The sequence below is a fragment of the Oncorhynchus clarkii genome, chromosome 32 (assembly GCF_045791955.1).
Source record: "Oncorhynchus clarkii lewisi isolate Uvic-CL-2024 chromosome 32, UVic_Ocla_1.0, whole genome shotgun sequence".
Taxonomy (NCBI): domain Eukaryota; kingdom Metazoa; phylum Chordata; class Actinopteri; order Salmoniformes; family Salmonidae; genus Oncorhynchus; species Oncorhynchus clarkii.
Genome location: NC_092178.1, coordinates 16,197,544 through 16,221,399, shown reverse-complemented (window position 1 = coordinate 16,221,399; position 23,856 = coordinate 16,197,544). Strand labels below are relative to the sequence as shown.

Here is a 23,856-nt window from a genome sequence, read left to right as displayed (position 1 = left end):
GGCTGAGTGGTGCCTTTTCTGTTCATTGAGGGGCTGAGTGGGTGCCTTTTCGTTCATTGAGGGGCTGAGTGGGTGCCTTATCGTTCATTGAGGGGCTGAGTGGTGCCTTATCGTTCATTGAGGGGCTGGGTGGTGCCTTATCGTTCATTGAGGGGCTGAGTGGTGCCTTATCGTTCATTGAGGGGCTGAGTGGTGCCTTTTCGTTCATTGAGGGGCTGAGTGGTGCCTTTTCGTTCAATGAGGGGCTGAGCGGGTGCCTTTTCGTTCATTGAGGGGCTGAGCGGGTGCCTTTTCGTTCATTGAGGGGCTGGGTGGGTGCCTTATCGTTCATTGAGGGGCTGAGTGGTGCCTTATCATTCATATTATTCCCGTAAAGTTGTCAATATGGCTCTCTGTATCCATATATAGTTTACATGATAGTGTATTTTAAAAGTAAGAATTTTATTAGAATGTTTTATTTTATTGTAATTTTTTATGAGCAGCAAAAAGCTGCTGACTAGTTGTAATGCCAGCAAATATCTTATGATAACACGGCAGGAAAAATAAAATGTGTGAACACAAACCTACTGCTCATTCAATGATGGTTTATAGTGATAGTTCATCACTCAGGGACATGCTAATATGCACTTGTGGATTTACTGCGGGTGGATTGGAGAGGTGTGGAAATTTTTGCTGCCTCGTTCATCTCTTATTTTGACATATTTTGCGTTTTTGGTTGATGGCCCTGTTCTCTCCTCCTGGGGTACACTCGTAAATATGAGCCCTGTTCGCGTGTCATATGCCAAATACCTCAGGTGAGTTATTAAATAAGGCAGGCTTGGAGCCCCTGTCCTCTCCTGCAGTAAGGCACGACCACGAGCTGCTTTTCTCTTCTTTACTTCCCCTCTTTTTCTTCTCGGGCGTTGAACATCCTCTTGTTGGAACATCTGCTTGTCATAAATAAACACAAAACTAAATGTTTGAGTGCCGCAAAGAAACACGCAGATTGCCTACTGGATAAGCACGGGAGACTTGAGCTTTCCTTGCTTTTCTCCAGCTTTTTCTCATTCTCCTGAGACAACTCCTCTTCAGTCCTGTCATCCCTTTCATATGGTAGCAACAAGCTAACTCTTTGTGCCTCCTTCTCCCCAACACTCCATCCCAGGACTGTTATATGTTCTGTTATAGAGACCCCACAGGGAACATGTCTGACACAAGGCTGGCCTGAGTCCCCTCTAAACTCTTGACACATTCTAAATGGCTCCCATAACAACCATCTCCCTTGCAAGTCAGTCAAAGTTTTGGGGCCTGAAAGGGACTAATGCATTTTTTCCTGAAATCAGCACTTGTACCCTCTTTCTCTGTCCAATGCATTATTCATGGTGTGTATGCATGACCATGCGTGTGTGCAAGCATGTGTGAAGTAGATGTACTGGTAGGCCGGGTTTTATACGGCCAGGTGAGACATCCTCTTTAGGCCAGAGAGACATGGCATTAATGGGGGCGATGTGGGGAAATACAAAAGATGTCATAACGTCTCTGACCATCTTGTGATGAAGTGGGAAAAAGGCTAGGGACAAGCACAACCTCCTATGAGAGTGTTACATAGTGGAGGACTGGTAGGGAACTGGGTAGTGTGTTTTTTGCATCCAGGTTGATTGTGCTGAGCTGGACTGTAAGGCAGCCCAATTCTGATCTTTTTGACAGTAGTTGTTTTTTTTACCAATCACATCAGATCTTTTCACATCAGAACTTTTTCAGTGCACATCTGATTAGACTAAAGACCAATTAGTGAAAAAAAAAGATTAGAATTGGGCTGCATGTGTAAACACAGCCTACGCTTGGAAGTTTAGTTGAGAAGGCCAGGGCTAGGGTTAGTTAGGGTTTTAACTAAATATAGGGCTAGGGTTAGTTATGGTTTTAAGTTCTAAACCCAGGGCTAGGGTTAGTTATGGTTTTAAGTTCTAAACCCAGGGCTAGGGTTAGTTATGGTTTTACGTTTTAAATCCAGGACTAGGGTTAGTTATGGTTTTAACTAAACCCAGGGCTAAGGTTAGTTATGGTTTTAAGTTCTAAATCCAGGGCTAGGGTTAGTTAGGGTTTTAAGTTCTAAATCCAGGGCTAGGGTTAGTTAGGGTTTAATGTTCTAAGGATAGGGTTAGTTAGGGTTTTAAGTTCTAAATCCAGGGCTAGGGTTAGTTAGGGTTTAATGTTGTAAGGCTAGGGTTAGTTAGGGTTTAATGTTGTAAGGCTAGGGTTAGTTAGGGTTTAATGTTTTAAGGCTAAGGTTAGTTAGGGTTTTACGTTTTATGTCCAGGGCTAGTGTTAGTTAGGTTTTGAAAAGGAATCACAGTACAGGAAAGCCAGCCTTTTGGGAAAAGATGCCCAATGGTGTACAACTAACATGTAATTAACTGTACAGGGCTCTCTTCATTCTCTGCTTGACACATCATCATAGACATGGCCTGTGTATCAGTATTAGACCTGTGGAGTTCCTTGACACATCATCATAGACATGGCCTGTGTATCAGTATTAGACCTGTGGAGTTCCTTCACACATCATCATAGACATGGCCTGTGTATCAGTATAAGACCTGTGGAGTTCCTTCACACATCATCATAGACATGGCCTGTGTATCAGTATTAGACCTGTGGAGTTCCTTCACACATCATCATAGACATGGCCTGTGTATCAGTATTAGACCTGTGGAGTTCCTTCACACATCATCATAGACATGGCCTGTGTATCAGTATAAGACCTGTGGAGTTCCTTCACACATCATCATAGACATGGCGAGAGAGAAAGAGAGAGAGAGAGAGAGGTATAGATGTAAGGAGAGCGAGAGAGAAATGTGAAGAGAGAGGGAGGAGCCATAGAGAGTTAGAAGAACAGAGATAGGAAGGGGGAGAAGGATGGAGAGAGGGAAAGAAAGACGGTGAGAAAGAGAGGGAGGGAGGAAGGTAGGGAGAGAGGGAGACATGAGAAGAGGTCTCTCTGGTAGTATGTCTCTTTCCCAGAAAGCATGTACGCCTCTGTCAAGACCAGAGCAAACATGGATGTCAGCAGCCACTGCCAGGTGGACTTGGTTCTGCTACACACAGTTCCACTCTCAAATCCAGACCCCCACACACTGCGAAGATAACGTTTGTAAGGTATATGAATATAAAAATGTTACTTGTTGACCTTTTTTTGGACTAAAACTGAGAACCCTTGAACTGTCTGTGACAAAATATGCTTTGAAGAAAACTGTCTGAGCAGAATTAAGATTGAACCATTTTGGCTTATCTGTCAATATCAGATTTTCTGTTTGACATTTTAGTTCTTTGTTCATGTGCCTTGGGCACTAAGAATACAAATCCCATGTTTTTAGATCGTTGCTCTGGATTCTGAACTGTCAACAAAAACTTTACGAATTCTGAACTACTATCCGACAGAAATAATACAGGAGTCATCAAAGTCAACTTCTCTCCTGTTCTGTCCTCTAGCTATGGTAACGTGAAGAAGTGCAGTAACGAAGGGCGGGCCCTGATGCAGCTGGACTTCCAGCAGTTCCTGATGAAGCTTGAGAAGCTGACGGACATGAGGCCCATCCCTGACAAGGACTTTGTGGAGACCTACATCAAAGCCTACTACCTGACTGAGAATGACATGGAGCAGTTCATCAAGAACCACAGGGTGAGGAACAGTATAATGATAATTATTCACTCAGTCTGTTCATGTGCTAATGAGATTTCTACTGGGGTAGCTCAACCTGTTTACCACCAATGTGTAGCACAAATGTTATGATGTGCTTGCCTATGGCATCGCTGGTATCCAAAACGTGTGCAGTGAAAACTTAATAGTTAACCACAGTTAAATTAGCCAGTTGTTACAATAGGCAGACACTTTCTCCTCAGTCATGAGAAGCAAGCTGTGAGGTAAAACTAAATGCTGTCTGGGACTAAATGCTGTCTGGGACTAAATGCTGTCTGGGACTAAATGCTGTCTGGGACTAAATGCCGTCTGAGAATAAATGCTGTCTGGCCATAATGTGTGTCCGTCTGTCTGTCCCACCAGGAGTACTCCATGAAGCAGCTGGCCAACCTGGTGAACGTGTGTCTGGGCTCTCACATCAACAAGAAGGCCCGGCAGAAACTCCTGGCGGCTATCGACGACATCGACAGACCAAAGAGATAGACAGACAGACGTGGTTATTGTATTTAAGGTGGCTCCTAAACCTGTGGCGGTTTTAGAATGCCCTAGGGTTGTGCAATCCCAGTAACTTTCCCAAAATACCCAGGGTTTTCAGAAATCCTCTTTGGACGATTGCCGACATATCTTTATTAGTCCTGATTTTAGGAATCTTCCTAATGGATTTCTGGAAAACCTGGGAATTTTTAAAACGTTACTAGAATTTTGCAACCCTAGAATGCTCAAAAACCCACCCGGAACAGAAAAGAAGCAATGAAACAAGACCTTCTGCTAACAAACACACTCATACAGGAATGTTACAGTTATTTGACACTTAGTCAGAACATATATGCTACTCCTGTGTATGTCCCTCATTTTGATGTCCTATATGCTTACAGTTCCGCTGCGTTTTCTAGGTTTCCACGGAGATGCTCCGTTTTCCTGTTTATCGTGAATACAGTATACATGTGTATGAGGAAGGAATCTTGTTTTTACGATAAATGACTTGAAATGCTGAATGATACTCCATGACGTCTGAATCGACTGGCAGACAGTTATCTTTTTCTTCTACTGTATGTCTTTAGCATAATGTAGTTCTTTCTACCCGTCTGTAAACCGCTCAGGAGCAACGCCGGCCCTGGAGAAAAACTGAATAATTTAATATTTTCTTTTTGACTTGTATGACTATTAAGCGACTGAAACAGCGCTGAGTTGAGAAAACGTTCCATTGAAATCCAGGAAAAGTTCATTTTTCCTGGTATCACATGTATGCAGAAACACGGTTTGTGAAAAAGCATGGGATGTTTGATGAAATAGTTTCCTTTAGGGGTACGCCTATGGAGACATCCAGTCTCTAGTGCCCTTCAAGTATCCATTAATGAGGATGACGGCACTATGTTTGTTCTGTTGTTCCAGTAGTGTAGGGTGAACGCGCCACAGACGCTGATCTAGGGTCAGTTTTGCATTTCCACCACTAATGGTAAAGGTTAGGATTGGGGGGAGGGGAAGCTGATCCTAGAGCTGTACCTAAGGGAACCTCGGAGCTTGTTTGTCCAGGACTATAACTACCTGTGCTTTGTTACGTCCATAAATGATTTATCCTGATCTAATGTTGATTCTGAACATATTGAATGGTTAGTTATAGATGATGCACTAGGTCTAATGTGGGTTTAGATGATATCTTGCATGTCCTTCACTCGTTTCTTTCCAAGTCATATATGTAAAAGGGTTTTTATTGTCCAAACAAACAGCGTCCATCAATGTCACTGTATCTGTAAAAATATACGTTTTTGATATCGCAACTGATTTCATTATGTTTTCATGCATAACTATCCCAAAATAATGCTGTAAATGTTAATGTGTAAAATGTCGTTTTTATTTATTGTCAATTTGGATTCAGGATGATTTCTATATGATAAGTACTGGAAGTGTTCTATCATCCGTTTGCTGGCGGTACCCTGTATCTTGTTGTCAACTGTAAAAGAATGTTTAAAAAGACACAATTAGACTACATATTATAAAACTCCAGTGCACTATTGTGAAAATAAATTGTTAATTGTTGGCGCTGTAGACTAAAGTAAGATGATTATACAGTAACACAATAAATACACTAACATTTAAACCCAGCCTTGCTCACTTTGTCTGACTTCTCCTTGTTCTGCAGACGGATGGATGGATGGATACAGTGCTGTGAAAATAAGTATTTGCTCCCTTTCTGATGTGATCTGTTTTTGCATATGTTTGACCCTGAATGTTATCAGATCTTAAACCTAATATTAGATAAAGGAAATCTGAGTGAACAAATAAACCATAAAATATATACTTATTTTATTTATTTAATAAACCACGTTATGCAACACCCAATGCCCCTGTGTGAAAAAGTAATTGCCCCCTTACATGCAATAGCTGGTTGTGCCACCTTTAGCTGCAATGACCATTGGGCTCCTGAGTGGCACAGCGGTCTAAGGCACTGCATCCAGAACTTTACATTTGTTGCTTTTCAGCCATTCTGCTGTAGACTTCCTTGTGTGTTTTAGATCATTGTCTTGCTGCATGACACAGCTGTTCTGCAGCTCGCGGATGGATGGCCTGACATTCTCCTGTAGAATGTCCTGATGCAGCAAAGCACCCCCAAAACGTCACACTATCATCACCATTGTTAACTGTTTGTATGAGGTTCTTGCTGTGGAATCCAGTGTTTGGTTTTTGCCAGACATAACGGGACCCATGTTGTCCAAAAAGTTGACTCAAAAGCAACTGGAAGGACCTGGATGATTGCAGAGACTCCTGGAATACGCTTCTATGGACAGACAAGTCAAAATGTTTACAACTGCATTCCACAGTAAGAACCTCATACAAACAGTCAAGCATGGTGGTAGTAGTGTGACAGTTTGTGGAGGCTTTGCTGCCTCAAGACCTGGATGACTTGCCATCATTGAAGAAGCCATGAATTATGCACTATATCAGAGAATTCTGGCCATCCAGCCATGAGCTGAGCTTCAAACGCCTGGCTATGTGGTGTAGCTGGCTGGCTGGTCATCTGACTAACCTGGCTCCACTTCACACACAGAGACCCTCTGGTCTGGCCCAGGCCTTCAGTGTGGGTGTTAATGATGGACTAACACTGGCCCTGGTCTTGTCCTTCACAGTGTGGGTGTTAGAGCCGGACTAACACTGGCCCTGGTCTGGTCCAGGACTTCAGTATGGGTGTTAGAGCTAGACTAACACTGGCCCTGGTCTGGTCCAGGACTTCAGTATGGGTGTTAGAGCTGGACTAACACTGCCCCTGGTCTGGTCCAGGACTTCAGTATGGGTGTTAGAGCTGGACTAACACTGCCCCTGGTCTGGTCCAGGACTTCAGTATGGGTGTTAGAGCTAGACTAACACTGGCCCTGGTCTGGTCCAGGACTTCAGTATGGGTGTTAGAGCTAGACTAACACTGGCCCTGGTCTGGTCCAGGACTTCAGTATGGGTGTTAGAGCTAGACTAACACTGGCCCTGGTCTGGTCCAGGACTTCAGTATGGGTGTTAGAGCTGGACTAACACTGCCCCTGGTCTGGTCCAGGACTTCAGTATGGGTGTTAGAGCTGGACTAACACTGGCCCTGGGGTCCTATCACAATGCTAGGAAATTACAGAGGTGGGGGAAAATCCTTGAGAAAATGTGAAAGAGTAGGGTAGAGAGAAAGTTGGCCATGAAGATTACATTTTGTAAAGATCTCTTATATAAAACACTTTCAATGACACTTTCTGTGTATATGTGGTCTCTTTAACCCTCCTTATGAGGTCAAATATGGGGTCTAGTTCAATATTAGCCTTCATTTATGCATGTATCTCTTTTACAGTGTCTACAATACTTTACTGGGTGGCACCAGGGGACATTGTAGCTTCATTAATGAGCCTTTCCTCCTGCTGTCCTAGGCCCTTAACCTCCCTGTTTGAGATGTACAGGACTATCTGTATGAGATGTACAGGACTATCTGTATGAGATGAGTCATAAGTGGGTTGGGACCCATGACCTTTTATTGACTTGGGGGGGGTGCTCGTGCACATCGCTGTGTGTACCTCCATGTTTGCATGAGGTCATGCGTGTGTGTGAACATGCTTGCACCTTTGTGTGTTTGTGTACCTCAGAGTATGTGACAGAGCACATTAAGTTCTCCATGTTTCTGCAGCACTGATCAACGGCATTAAACCCTGATTTGGTGTCAAAGACTGGTGACTCACCACCAGGGCCGGCTCAAACTCAGTCGGGGTCTCAGCTTACTTTTGAGAGGTAGAATAGTAGAACACACAAGTTGCAAGTTTGAAACTGCATCAGCTGTTTTTCTTGTTATGTCAGTCACTGACAGTCACTCAATTAGCCATGTCAGCTAACAATTTTTAGATTGGCATGTTAATCTAGCCAGGGGGCCCACATTGATTTTGTTAGTCCCTCTCACTCACATATTAACATGGCATAAGTGTAGAATTTTAAGAAATTAAGTTTAAAACTGCAAAAATGTCTCACACCAAATCTTGATTAGGGCCCCCAACCAAATCACTCTTAGGGCACCCAAAAGGCTAGAGCCAGCCCTGCTCACCACAGCTACAGTGGCCTCAAAAAAATACACATTCTATTGTGTTGTGTGCACACGATCACTTACACCTTGTAAACAACCTGTACAAACACCGATAGAAACAGATGTGCCTGCACACCCAAGCATGACGTGGAACAACTCCAATTCAAACATAAGTAGCCAGACGCAGCATGAATCCACAAACATTGTCAGAGACTGAAATATTGTTTCAGCTCCATCAACATGGTCATTCTGGTCCATTAGATAACTGTCATGATCTCTGTCCCAAATGGCACCCTATTCCCTTGATAGTGCACTACTTTTGACCATGGCCCGTAAGGTCAAAAGTAGTGCACTCTCTATGGTACAGCTCTGTTCAGTGTGAAAACACCCAGGAGGCTGGGGCTCTGATGAGGGTGAAAACACCCAGGAGGCTGGGGCTCTGTTGAGGATGAAAACACCCAGGAGGCTGGGGCTCTGATGAGGATGAAAACACACAGGAGGCTGGGACTTTGATGAGGATGAAAACACCCAGGAGGCTGGGGCTGTGATGAGGGTGAAAACACCCAGGAGGCTGGGGCTGTGATGAGGGTGAAAACGCGCAGGAGGCTGGGGCTTTGATGAGGGTGAAAACACCCAGGAGGCTGGGGCTTTGATGAGGGTGAAAACACCCAGGATGCTGGGGCTTTAATGAGGGTGAAAACACCCAGGAGGCTGGGGCTTTGATGAGGGTTTCTCTACTGATGTGTACTGGCTTAGAGAGCTACGAAGGCAATTCCATTTTGGGTGAATTCCATGGAAGCTTTGGGGCTTCATTCCTTTGTAACTCCCCAGCATAATCCAGACTATGGATTTCTATGTGGTCGACACAATGCTATATCATGGCTCTGAATGTGCTCTCCCATTGGCACAAAGTCAGAGGAAGTCTGTACTTAAGTCATTTGTAGCATGATAAGAGTGTTTGCCGTCAGTGACCTGTCAGGCTGTATGTCTGTATGTGTGGTACTCTTCTGACAACAGGAAGGACTATGACTGGAAATTGTAATGCAACAGACAGAGGAGCTCCCCTGGTCAATCAGAAATGATATAATGCCTCAGTGGTCATAAATCATAGAGGTTCCCTCAAATGACCTGGGGGTAATGGATACTCTTAGCTCCTAGTTCTCTAGCTTGTATAACAGACCAGACAGAGAGTAGAGAGGGGTGAGAGCTGTATATCCTAAGGTGAACCCAGCTCACTGCCACCCCCATCTCATCCCCGTCACTCACACTCACAGTGAGCTTGTCAAGAGTCTGGCAGACAGATAGGCAGGGTGGAGACTAAGGGTTGAGGAGGGTCTTCAGAGGGAGTCTGGCAGACAGATAGGCAGGGTGGAGACTAAGGGTTGAGGAGGGTCTTCAGAGGGAGTCTGGCAGACAGGCAGGGTGGAGACTAAGGGTTGAGGAGGGTCTTCAGAGGGAGTCTGGCAGACAGATAGGCAGGGTGGAGACTAAGGGTTGAGGAGGGTCTTCAGAGGGAGTCTGGCAGACAGGCAGGGTGGAGACTAAGCATTGAGAAGGGACCTCAGAGGGAGTCTGACAGACAGTCAGGGTGGAGACTAAGGGTTGAGGAGGGTCTTCAGAGGGAGTCTGGCAGACAGGCAGGTTGGAGACTAAGCATTGAGAAGGGACCTCAGAGGGAGTCTGACAGACAGACAGGGTGGAGACTAAGCATTGAGAAGGGACTTCAGAGGGAGTCTGACAGACAGGCAGGGTGGAGACTAAGCATTGAGAAGGGACCTCAGAGGGAGTCTGACAGACAGGCAGGGTGGAGACTAAGGGTTGAGGAGGGCCTTCAGAGGGAGTCTGACAGACAGGCAGGGTGGAGACTAAGCATTGAGAAGGAACTTCAGAGGGAGTCTGACAGACAGGCAGGGTGGAGACTAAGGATTGAGAAGGGACCTCAGAGGGAGTTTGACAGGCAGACAGATAGGCAGGGTGGAGACTAAGGATTGAGAAGGGACTTCAGAGGGAGTCTGACAGACAGGCAGGGTGGAGACTAAGCATTGAGAAGGAACTTCAGAGGGAGTCTGACAGACAGGCAGGCTGGAGACTAAGCATTGCGAAGGAACTTCAGAGGGAGTTTGACAGACAGACAGACAGACAGACAGACAGACAGGCAGACAGACAGACAGACAGGCAGGCAGGGTGGAGACTAAGGTTTGAGAAGGGACTTCAGAGGGAGTCTGACTGACTGACAGACAGACAGACAGGATGGAGACTAAGGTTTGAGGAGGGCAATCAGAGCCTTTTGGGAAGGAACACATCAGTCAATTGATCGGTCAAACACACACACATACGCACACACACTCAAACCATTACCCTTGAGAAAGTGCATTGGTAGCCTTCAGACCAATCTATTTACCCTCTGGTCATTGGAGAGTGACATATTGCATGTGTATTTCATTGAAAAGCTTTTATTGATCTTAGGCTTTCACAAATCAGACTTTCAAGAAAATGATGTCAATGCTTTCTCAAGCCCAGGACCAGAGATGGGTTTAATAGTCCATGGCTTTCAGAGTTCTGTGAGATTATGGAAATCAAAACTTGCAACTTCAGGAAGTCATTCAGGAAATTATATCCAATGACCTCGGACTCCAAGATTAAAATTCCATGTGTTCCTTTTCTTAAATGGTGCACAGCTAGTGTACTTTACATTAAGATCTACATAGTAATTTATCTCAGAACCAACCAGGTAATAACACACAGCCCAGTGTAGTGTTATTGAGATTACTGCAGGTCAGGAGAAATGTTCCATTTGCAAATGAGGACTTTTATTGTTCTGCATTGATTCATTCTGCAATTTATAAGTAGATAAAGACTGTATCCTGCACTTTGTTAAACCTTCAGATTTCATTTCAGATGAATTTTATGTTAGCAAGGAGGAGGTATATAAGAGGTAGCTTCATGAAACCAGACTTATCTCGTGATAGCTCACATTCTAAAGTGAAAGGAAACATGAGTGAAGCGGACAGACTGGCTGTACAATAGGGTCTCTGAGGGGAATGGTAGGGGGTGCTGGGAGGCAGGGTCTGTAGTCCACAGTGGAGTAATGCCAACAGAAGATCCATTACTGTAACATGTGTCTTCAGGCAGATGGAAACATGGGGGAATATGTTAAAGGTGACCCACTCCTGTCAAATGGAGACCTTGTTGGGGAGTCCACACACACACACACACACACACACACACACACACACACACACACACACACACACACACACACTACACGACAGGAGTAGTGTGGACCTTGTCAAGTGCTTTGTAAAGGTTAAATGTCCAATGCAGCCATTTTTATCTCAATATCAAACCATTTCTGAGTAACGATTAAGTACCATTCTGTGATTGTTTTCAATTCAAATTGACAAAAATTGTTTCTTAGCTAAGTGCAATTTCTCAAGCAATATCTCAGCTAGAACTGTCTGGGGACAGGGAGGGGGAAACTGAAAACTCGTGTTTATTGGCAGAGAGGTTTAGAACTCTATTTCTTATTGGTCTATTAACTTATTTAAAACTCCATCCCACTAAAACAGGCAAACATTTCAGGCGGTCTTGTCAAACAGCTCTGATACTAAAAGGGCATTATCATAATTTTCACAATTTCATAGAATTATTCCAACCTCATAGTGTGGAAATATATATATAACACAGGAAATCATGTTTTTAACTGCACTGGGCCTTTAAGAGGAAGAGCAGATGACGGATAAAGGCACAAACCGTTTCACTATGGTCTGGTTCATCACTAGTGCCTGTAAACCGATTGCACCTTCAAGCATGATTGAAACTTAACACAGTCTAAATGGGTTACTATTTTCTACAGTTTTACTGAATAGGGTATTGATGATATGATGGATATTTTCTAAAGGATACTATTATACCAAGACACATGCTAGCCAAGTTGTACTTCTATGGGTCCTGGTCAAATGTACTGCACTATAGCGATGCCCACGCTGTAATGGGGCAGAAGTCCGTGTGCTGTTGGGATTCTGGATGGCCAGAGAGATAGCAACAATTACAAGCATCTTGCATGTGTGGAATCATAGGTGGCTCGTTTCAGCTAATTTTACCTTATTCTTGATACCATATCTGGTTTTGAGGTGTTTTGACTGATGTCATATCTTTGCTAATTCGCTAACATTCTCTAGCTAGCTAACCAACAGCTGTAATGATGTATTTGAGGGACAAAGACTCATTATTTATGTTTTCAATAAACATTTGAGACAAAATATGATTTACATGTTGTCAACAATCCAAGTCAACCCCGTCTGTTTTGCCCCATAGTTGTGCATGCGTCGGTTTTGTTGCTAAACAACCAACCCGTCTATAGGGAATAGGGTGTAATTTGGAACGCTCACACAGGCCAATTTCCTCCCTCACAGGCCTTTGTCTCGTTATCAATATCAATTTGTTGTCAGTTCTAAATGCAATCTTACCTATTATAATCATTTTAGAACAAAGGACATTACAATAACAAAAAGGTCAACTATTGTTATTTCATGTACGTTTAATCTGTTTCTTTGACTCCTTTGTCACATTAGTAACTATTTTAATGATCGTCTTTATGCTGATTCCCACTTTGATATTGTTGTTTGCATGCGCCGAGTCACCCATTAAAAAGCTGTGTGCTAAAACAAATAAAAAGAACAAGTTCGATGCTTGAACATAAATAATAATGGTTTCTCATTTTCAGAGGATCCACCCACATAAGAATTGCCATGAGACCATTTGCAGCATTCTTTTATTCAGCTCCTATCCACCCCCGTCAAACCAACGACCCATGCATAACCCTACAGCTAATCAGACATGATGTGTGCGCACAAGTTAAATGAATTGACTGAATATTCATGCTGCGATAAACAAACAAAAACACCCAAATAGATGATCTTAGATACAGTTGAATTCGGAAGTTTACACACACACACAAATACGTTTAAAATCAGTTTTTCACAATTCCTGACATTTAATCCCAATTCCCTGTCTTAGGTCAGTTAGGATCACCACTTCATTTTAAGAATGTGAAATGTCAGAATAATAATAGTAGAGAGAATGATTTATTTCAGCTTTTATTTATTTCATCACATTCCCAGTGGGTCAGAGCCTTCCACAAGCTTCCCACAATAAGATGGGTGGATTTTAGCCTATTCCTCCTGACTGAGCTGGTGTAACTGAGTCAGGTTTGAAGGCCTCCTTTCCTCGCACACATTTTTTCAGTTCTGCCCACAAATGTTCTATAGGATTGAGGTCAGGGCTTTGTGATGGCCACTTCAATACCTTGACTTTGTTGTCCTTAAACCATTTTGCCACAACTTTGAAAGTATGCTTGGGGGGCCTCCCGGGTGGCGCAGTGGTTAAGTGGTTAAGTCGGTAGGGGTGGCGCAGTGGTTAAGTGGTTAAGTCGGTAGGGGTGTCCTTGTCTCATCGCGCACCAGTGACTCCTGTGGCGGCCTGGGCGCAGTGTACGCTAGCCAAGGTGGCCAGGTGCACGGTGTTTCCTCCAGCGCATTGGTGCGGCTGGCTTCCGGGTTGGATGTGCGCTTCTGACTTCAACTGTGGTTGTTGCGTTGCATCTCACAAAACTGCACTGTACAACAGGCAGATATCAAATAGCCATGAAATATTGGACCATTATACATTTAGTCCTTAAACCTCAGTGTTTTTTTTCTGGTTGAGATCTGCTGATCTCTGCTAATAAGTTGAGGAATATCACTCTGTTGTTGTAACACTTTGCTCTGTTATTTTGTTAGCTATTGGCAGCTGACGAGTTCTCCCTTTAGGTTCCATAAAAGTTTTCACTGTCATCAATCATACATACAGCTACTTTAACATATATCTTTATGGATTGCACTAGGCCAGTCTTTTGGCTGATTGTAGCTTGGAGCAGAGCAGAGGTGCCCATTAAAACTGATAATGGCTCCCTCACCTTTCTCCATTTGCAGGGTAAAAATAAATTTGTTCTAGACAGAATTGTTTAAAATATATTGATGTTGCCTATCAGTGTCCCTTTAAAAGAACAAGTGATGCATGTGTCATGTGTCCTATACACTGAGAATACCAGACATTAGGACCACCTTCCTAATATTGAGTTGCTCAGAACAGCTTCAATTCATCAGGCCAGGGACTCTACAAGCTGTCGAAAGCGTTCCACAGGGATGAGGGCCCATGTTGACTCCAATGCTTCCCACAGTTGTGTCAATTTGGTTTGATGTCCTTTAGTTGGTGGACCATTCTTGATACACACAGGAAACTGTTGAGCGTGAAAAACCCAGCAGCGTTGGAGTTGGCACAAACCCGTGTGCCTGGCTCCTACTACCATACCCTGTTCAAAGGCACCCATTCACCCTCTGAATGGCACACATACACAATCCATGTCTGAATTGTCTCAAGGCTTAAAAATCCTTCATTAACCTGTAACAAGGGACATCAATAAGGGATCATAGGTTTCACCTGGACTCACCTGGTCTGTCTATGTCATGGAAAGAGTAGGTGTTCTTAATGTTTTGTGTACTTAACACAAGCCCATGTAAAGCCTGCGTTCTCTATAGTCTGTTATATAAGTAAGTATAAGTATATATAAGTATAAGTATATAAGTTGAGCTGGAGCCTGCCCTTTAGTGTATAACAGACAAATACGACATTAACTGACAATTAGATCAGATTTGCATGCCTTCACACTGATTTTGGAAAAGGGAAATCAAAGAGACAAATCCGAATAAGCATTTTGTTGCCTCAGCTGACCTACCTAACAGGATACTGCCCTTCGAATGGTACAGAAATCCCAGGAAGAGATTTAGATTTTATTCAGATGTCTTTCAGTCCCCATTTGGACTAATCTTCCAAGAGTCCTTAAGGAGAGGGGTACATGTCCAATCTCTCTCTCTCTGTGTGTGTGTGTGTGTGTGTGTGTGTGTGTGTGTGTGGTGTGTGTGTGTGTGTGTGTGTGTGTGTGTGTGTGTGTGTGTGTGTGTGTGTGTGTGTGTGTGTGTGTGTGTTTAATTTTTTAATTAATTTGTATTTTTTACCTTTATTTAACTAAGCAAGTCAGTTAAGAACAAATTGTTATTTGTGTGTGTGTGTGTGTGTGCGCGGGTGCGTGTGCGTGCGTGCGCGTGTGTGCGTGTACAATGCCCCACCTAGTAGATGGTAGATCCTGTCAGAAAGCAGTAGCCTACCAGTCGTCACGGCAACGGTAGCCTGCCTCTTGCTCCATTCCATCTGTGGATTAAAAGATGACAGCGAACTGTTTGTAGACTTATTACATCATCCACCGTCTGTCATGGACCACTTAGCATTGTTCAAAAGCTGAATCTGACATCTCTTCATACAACTGACTAGGTATCCCCCTTTCCCTTTTATAATAGCAATTACACAATTCTGCTTTGCAGCTCTGACAACCTAGGTGTCGCTGTTTGTTTGTGTGTGTGTGTGTGTTTCCATACCACTGTGTGTGTCCATACTGCTCTGAGTGTCTATACCGCTGTGTGTGTCTATACCACTGTGTGTGTCCATACCGCTGTGTGTCCATACCGCTGTGTGTCCATACTGCTGTGAGTGTCTATACCACTGTGTGTGTCTATACTGCTGTGTGTGTCTATACCGCTGTGTGTCCATACTGCTCTGAGTGTCTATACCGCTGTGTGTGTCCATACCGCTGTGTGTCCATACCGCTGTGTGTCCATACCGCTGTGAGTGTCTATACCGCTGTGTGTGTCTATACCACTGTGTGTGTCCATACCGCTGTGTGTCCATACTGCTGTGAGTGTCTATACCACTGTGTGTGTCTATACTGCTGTGTGTGTCTATACTGCTGTGTGTGTCCATACCGTTGTGTGTCCATACCGCTGTGTGTCCATACTGCTGTGTGTGTCCATACTGCTGTGTGTGTCCATACTGCTGTGTGTGTCTATACTGATGTGTGTGTCCATACCGCTGTGTGTCCATACGGCTGTGAGTGTCTATACTGCTGTGTGTGTCTATACTGCTGTGTGTGTCCATACCGTTGTGTGTCCATACCGCTGTGTGTCCATACTGCTGCTGTGAGTGTCTATACCACTGTATGTGTCTATACTGCTGTGTGTGTCTATACTGCTGTGTGTGTCCATACCGTTGTGTGTCCATACCGCTGTGTGTCCATACTGCTGTGAGTGTCTATACTGCTGTGTGTGTCTATATCACTGTGTGTATCTATATCACTGTGTCCATACTGCTCTGAGTGTCTATACTGCTGTGTGTGTTTATACTGCTGTGTGTGTCCATACCGTTGTGTGTCCATACCGTTGTGTGTCCATACCGCTGTGTGTCCATACCGCTGTGTGTCCATACCGCTGTGTGTCCATACTGCTGTGTGTCCATACTGCTGTGAGTGTCTATACCACTGTGTGTGTCCATACTGCTGTGTGTGTCCATACTGCTGTGTGTCCATACTGCTGTGTGTGTCCATACTGCTGTGTGTCCATACCGCTGTGTGTGTCCATGCCACTGTGTGTCCATACTGCTGTGAGTGTCCATACCACTGTATGTCCATACTGCTGTGAGTGTCTATACCACTGTATGTCCATACTGCTGTGAGTGTCCATACCACTGTATGTCCATACTGCTGTGTGTCCATACTGCTGTGTGTCCATACTGCTGTGTGCCCATACTGCTGTGTGTGTCCATACTGCTATGAGTGGCTATACCGCTGTGAGTCCATACTGCTGTGTGTCCATACCGCTGTGTGTCCATACTGATGTGTGTGTCCATACTGCTGTGTGTGTCTATATCACTGTGTGTATCTATATCACTGTGTCCATACTGCTCTGAGTGTCGATACTGCTGTGAGTGTCTATACCACTGTGTGTGTCCATACCGCTGTGTGTCCATACCGCTGTGTGTCCATACCGCTGTGTGTCCATTCTGCTGTGTGTGTCTATACTGCTGTGTGTGTCTATATCACTGTGTGTATCTATATCACTGTATCCATACTGCTGTGTGTGTCCATACCACTGTGTGTGTCCATACCGCTGTGAGTGTCTATACCACTGTGTGTGTCGATACCGCTGTGTATCCATACTGCTGTGAGTGTCTATACCACTGTGTATGTCCATACCGCTGTGTGTCCATACTGCTGTGAGTGTCTATACCACTGTGTGTGTCCATAACGCTGTGTGTGTCTATACTGCTGTGTGTGTCTATACTGCTGTGTGTGTCCATACCGTTGTGTGTCCATACCGCTGTGTGTCCATACTGCTGTGTGTGTCCATACTGCTGTGTGTGTCCATACTGCTGTGTGTGTCTATACTGATGTGTGTGTCCATACCGCTGTGTGTCCATATTGCTGTGAGTGTCTATACTGCTGTGTGTGTCTATACTGCTGTGTGTGTCCAAACCGTTGTGTGTCCATACCGCTGTGTGTCCATACTGCTGTGAGTGTCTATACCACTTTGTGTGTCTATACTGCTGTGTGTGTCTATACTACTGTGTGTGTCCATATCGTTGTGTGTCCATACCGCTGTGTGTCCATACTGCTGTGAGTGTCTATACTGCTGTGTGTGTCTATACTGCTGTATGTGTCTATACAATCGTGTGTGTCCATACCGCTGTGTGTCCATACTGCTGTGCGTGTCTATAGCACTGTGTGTGTCTATATCACTGTGTGTATCTATAGCACTGTGTCCATACTGCTCTGAGTGTCTATACTGCTGTGTGTGTTTATACTGCTGTGTGTGTCCATACCGTTGTGTGTCCATACCGTTGTGTGTCCATACCGCTGTGTGTCCATACTGCTGTGTGTCCATACTGCTGTGTGTCCATACTGCTGTGTGTGTTATACTGCTGTGTGTGTCCATACCGTTGTGTGTCCATACCGTTGTGTGTCCATACCGCTGTGTGTCCATACCGCTGTGTGTCCATACTGCTGTGTGTGTCCATACTGCTCTGAGTGTCGATACCGCTGAGAGTGTCTATACCACTGTGTGTGTGTCCATACCGCTGTGTGTCCATACCACTTTGTGTCCATACTGCTGTGTCTGTCCATACTGCTGTATGTCCATACCGCTGTGTGTCCATACTGCTGTGTGTGTCCATACTGCTCTGAGTGTCGATACCGCTGAGAGTGTCTATACCACTGTGTGTGTCCATACTGCCGTGTGTCCATACTGCTGTGTGTCCATACTGCTGTGTGTGTCCATACTGCTGTATGTCCATACTGCTGTGTGTCCATACTGCTGTGAGTGTCTATACCGCTGTGTTTCCATACCGCTGTGTGTCCATACTGCTGTGTGTCCATACTGCTATGTGTGTCTATACTGCTGTGGGTGTCCATACTGCTGTGTGTCCATACTGCTGTGTGTGTCCATACTGCTGTGTGTCCATACCGCTGTGTGTGTCCATACCACTGTGTGTCCATACTTGTCATGTATTGTCATATTATGTCTTGTTTCTGTTCTTTCTCTTCACTCCGTCTCCCTCTGCTGGTCGTATTATGTTACCTTCTCTTCCTCTCCTTCCCCCAGCTGTTCCTCATCTTCTCTAACTACCTCGTTCACCCTTTTCCCACCTGTTCCCTTTTTCCCTCTGATTAGGTCTCTATTTCTCTCTCTGTTCCTGCTTCTGTCTTTGTCAGATTCTCGTTTGAGTTTCTCATGCCAGAACCAAACTATCGTCTCGTTTGCTTCACCCTTGTCCTGTCCTGTCGGAATCTGCCTGTTCATCTGATGCTACATGTGATCAGGTACCTCTGTCCTCTACGACCCGCGCCTACCCAGAGAGACCAGCAGTCTGTCGCCGCTAACCCAGCTATTCTCCTCTGCTGCTAAGAAGGGGACTCTAACCCAGCTATTCTCCTCTGCTGCTAAGAAGGGGGACTCTTCTGTAAATATCAGAAGGACTTTATGATTCATTTGTCGCCCTCTCTGCGGGTTGTCTATTTTGCCATTATATACATCTGAAGAGGATCTATGTCTTCCCTGTATTTTGACATTAAAGGACTCTGTTTTTGTTAAACCGCTTTTGGGTCCTCACTCACGTGCATAACAGAAGAATCTGACCAAGAATGGACCCAGCGACTTCGGATCCTCTCCACTCAGCCGTCGAGATCCAGGGAGCGATGCTAGGCAGACACGAGCAGGAATTGTCTGCTGCTCGACATGCCGTTGAGACCCTGGCCGCCCAAGTCTCCGACCTCACAGAACAGATTCACCATCTCCGCCTCGATCCACCGGCCACTTCCTGGGCTTTCGAATCTCCATGAGTCCAGAATCAATAACCCGCCGTGTTAATCTGGGGAGCCCACTGAATGCCGCTCGTTCCTCACCCAGTGTGATATTGTGTTTTCTCTCCAGCCCAACACTTACTCCAGGAGCACAGCTCGTATCGCCTACGTCATATCTCTCCTTACTGGACGGGCTCGTGAGTGGGGCACGGCAATCTGGGAGGCGAGGGCTGAGTGTACTAACCAGTATCAGGACTTTAAGGAGGAGATGATACGGGTTTTTGATCGTTCTGTTTTTGGGGAGGAAGCTTCCAGGGTCCTGTCTTCCCTATGTCAAGGTAATCGATCCATAACAGATTACTCTATTGAGTTTCGCACTCTTGCTGTCTCCAGTGACTGGAACGAGCCGGCTTTGCTCGCTCGTTTTCTGGAGGGTCTCCGCGCGGAGGTAAAGGATGAGATTCTCTCCCGGGAGGTTCCTTCCAGCGTGGATTCCTTGATTGAACTCGAGCGACGGGTTGATCTTCGTCACCGAGCTCGTGGAAAGGAGCTCGCGTTCTCCGTTGCCCCCCTCTCCGCATCACTACCATCTTCCTCCGCCGGCTCGGGTGCTGAGCCTATGCAGCTGGGGGGTATCCGCATCTCGACTAAGGAGAAAGAACGGAGAATCACCAACCGCCTCTGTCTCTATTGCGGTTCCGCTGGTCATTTTGTCACTTCATGTCCAGTAAAAGCCAGAGCTCATCAGTAAGCGGAGGGCTACTGGTGAGCGCTACTACTCTGGTCTCTCCTTCAAGATCCTGCACTACCTTGTTGGTCCATCTACGCTGGACCGGTTCGTCAGCTTCCTGCAGTGCCTTGATAGACTCCGGGGCGGAGGTCTGTTTTATGGACGAGACCTGGGCTCGGGAACATGACATTCCTCTCAGACAGTTAAGGGAGCCAACGGTCTTGTTCGCTTTGGATGGTAGTTCTCTCCCCAGGATTCAGCGTGAGACGCTACCTTTAACCCTCACTGTCTCTGGTAATCATAGCGAAACCCTTTCTTTTTAAATTTTTCGTTCACCTTTTACACCTGTTGTTTTGGGCCATCCCTGGCTAGTTTGTCATAATCCTTCTATTAATTGGTCTAGTAATTCTATCCTCTCCTGGAACGTCTCTTGTTATGTGAAATGTTTAATGTCTGCTATCCCTCCTGTTTCCTCTGTCTCTTCTTCACAGGAGGAGCCTGGTGATTTGACGGGGGTGCCGGAGGAATATCACGATCTGCGCACGGTGTTCAGTCGGTCCAGGGCCACCTCTCTTCCTCCGCACCGGTCGTATGATTGTAGTATTGATCTCCTTCCGGGAACCACTCCACCCCGGGGTAGACTATACTCTCTGTCGGCTCCCGAACGTAAGGCTCTCGAAGATTATTTGTCTGTAGCTCTTGACGCCGGTACCATAGTCCCCTCCTCCTCTCCCGCCGGAGCAGGGTTTTTTTTTGTTAAGAGGAAGGACGGGTCCCTGCGCCCCTGCATAGATTATCGAGGGCTGAATGACATAACAGTGAAGAATCGTTATCCGCTCCCTCTTATGTCTTCAGCCTTCGAGATCCTGCAGGGAGCCAGGTTTTTCACTAAGTTGGACCTTCGTAACGCTTACCATCTCGTGCGCATCAGGGAGGGGGACGAGTGGAAAACGGCGTTTAACACTCCGTTAGGGCACTTTGAATACCGGGTTCTTCCTTTCGGCCTCGCTAACGCTCCAGCTGTCTTTCAGGCATTAGTCAATGACGTCCTGAGAGACATGCTGAACATCTTTGTTTTCGTTTACCTTGACGATATCCTCATTTTTTCACCGTCACTCCAGATTCATGTTCAGCACGTTCGACGTGTCCTCCAGCGCCTTTTAGAGAATTGTCTTTTTGTGAAGGCTGAGAAGTGCACTTTTCATGCCTCCTCCGTCACATTTCTCGGTTCTGTTATTTCCGCTGAAGGCATTAAGATGGATCCCGCTAAGGTCCAAGCTGTCATTGATTGGCCCGTTCCTAAGTCACGCGTCGAGCTGCAGCGCTTTCTTGGCTTCGAGAATTTCTATCGTCGTTTCATCCGTAATTTCGGTCAGGTGGCAGCTCCTCTCACAGCCCTTACTTCTGTCAAGACGTGCTTTAAGTGGTCCGTTTCCGCCCAGGGAGCTTTTGATCTCCTCAAGAATCGTTTTACATCCGCACCTATCCTTGTTACACCTGACGTCTCTAGACAGTTCGTTGTCGAGGTTGACGCGTCAGAGGTGGGCGTGGGAGCCATTCTTTCTCAGCGCTCCCTCTCTGACGACACGGTCCACCCTTGCGCGTATTTTTCTCATCGCCTGTCGCCGTCGGAACGTAACTGTGATGTGGGAAACCGCGAACTGCTCGCCATCCGCTTAGCCCTAGGCGAATGGCGACAGTGGTTGGAGGGGGCGACCATTCCTTTTGTTGTTTGGACTGACCATAGGAACCTTGAGTACATCCGTTCTGCCAATCGACTTAATGCGCGTCAGGCTCGTTGGGCGCTGTTTTTCGCTCGTTTCGAGTTCGTAATTTCTTATCGTCCGGGCTCTAAGAACACCAAGCCTGATGCTTTATCTCGTCTCTTCAGTTCTTCAGTAGCCTCCACTGACCCCGAGGGGATTCTCCCTGAGGGGCATGTTGTCGGGTTGACTGTCTGGGGAATTGAGAGGCAGGTAAAGCAAGCACTCACTCACACTCCGTCGCCGCGCGCTTGTCCTAGGAACCTTATTTTTGTTCCCGTTCCTACTCGTCTGGCCGTTCTTCAGTGGGCTCACTCTGCCAAGTTAGCCGGCCACCCCGGCGTTCGGGGTACGCTTGCTTCCATTCGCCAGCGTTTTTGGTGGCCCACTCGGGAGCATGACACGCGTCGTTTCGTGGCTGCTTGTTCGGTCTGCGCGCAGACTAAGTCCGGTAACTCCCCTCCTGCCGGCCGTCTCAGACTGCTTCCCATTCCCTCTCGACCGTGGTCTCACATCGCCTTAGATTTTATCACCGGACTGCCTTCGTCAGCGGGGAAGACTGTTATTCTTACGGTTGTCGATAGGTTCTCTAAGGCGGCTCATTTTATTCCCCTCGCTAAGCTCCCTTCTGCTAAAGAAACGGCACAAATCATCATCGAGAATGTTTTCAGAATTCATGGCCTTCCGTCAGACGTCGTTTCGGACAGGGGTCCGCAATTCACGTCTCAATTTTGGAGGGAGTTTTGCCGTTTGATTGGGGCTTCCGTCAGTCTCTCTTCCGGCTTTCACCCCCAGTCTAACGGTCAAGCAGAACGGGCCAATCAGACTATTGGTCGCATCTTACGCAGTCTTTCTTTTCGTAACCCTGCGTCTTGGTCAGAACAGCTCCCCTGGGCAGAATACGCCCACAACTCGCTTCCTTCGTCTGCGACCGGGCTATCTCCTTTTCAGAGTAGCCTCGGGTACCAGCCTCCGCTGTTCTCGTCTCAGTTCGCCGAGTCCAGCGTCCCCTCCGCTCAGGCTTTTGTCCAACGTTGCGAGCGCACCTGGAAGAGGGTCAGGTCTGCACTTTGCCGTTATAGGGCGCAGACTGTGAGAGCCGCTAATAAGCGTAGAACTAAGAGTCCTAGATATTGTCGCGATCAGAGAGTTTGGCTCTCCACTCAGAACCTTCCCCTTAAGACAGCTTCTCGCAAGTTGACCCCGCGGTTCATTGGTCCGTTCCGTATTTCTCAGATCATTAATCCTGTCGCAGTGCGACTTCTTCTTCCGCGATATCTTCGTCGCGTCCACCCGGTCTTCCATGTCTCCTGTGTTAAGCCCGTTCTTCGCGCCCCCGCTCGTCTCCCCCCCCCCCCCCCCCCCCCCATCCTTGTCGAGGGCGCACCTATCTACAGGGTTCGTAAGATTTTGGACATGCGTCCTCGGGGCCGTGGTCATCAGTACCTAGTGGATTGGGAGGGGTACGGTCCTGAGGAAAGGAGTTGGGTTCCCTCTCGGGACGTGCTGGACCGTTCGCTGATCGATGATTTCCTCCGTTGCCGCCAGGTTTCCTCCTCGAGTGCGCCAGGAGGCGCTCGGTGAGTGGGGGGGTACTGTCATGTATTGTCATATTATGTCTTGTTCCTGTTCTTTCTCTTCACTCCGTCTCCCTCTGCTGGTCGTATTAGGTTACCTTCTCTTCCTCTCCTTCCCCCAGCTGTTCCTCATCTTCTCTAACTACCTCGTTCACCCTTTTCCCACCTGTTCCCTTTTTCCCTCTGATTAGGTCTCTATTTCTCTCTCTGTTCCTGCTTCTGTCTTTGTCAGATTCTCGTTTTAGTTTCTCATGCCAGAATCAAACTATCGTCTCGTTTGCTTCACCCTTGTCCTGTCCTGTCGGAATCTGCCTGTTCATCTGATGCTACGTGTGATCAGGTACCTCTGTCC

The 23,856-nt window shown here is 46.2% G+C and overlaps 1 protein-coding gene across 1 annotated transcript in view; it reads left to right on the top strand.

The window, feature by feature from the left end:
• LOC139392223 (syndetin-like) overlaps positions 1 to 5,771 on the top strand; it is a 217,884-nt gene extending 212,113 nt beyond the window's left edge. Inside the window, exons 27-28 of the mRNA XM_071140055.1 lie at positions 3,466 to 3,655; positions 4,037 to 5,771. Of these exons, the coding sequence (XP_070996156.1) occupies positions 3,466 to 3,655; positions 4,037 to 4,156 (310 nt within the window). The 3' untranslated portion in view covers positions 4,157 to 5,771. The remainder of the gene's footprint in view (positions 1 to 3,465; positions 3,656 to 4,036) is intronic.
• Positions 5,772 to 23,856: the final 18,085 nt, after the last annotated feature.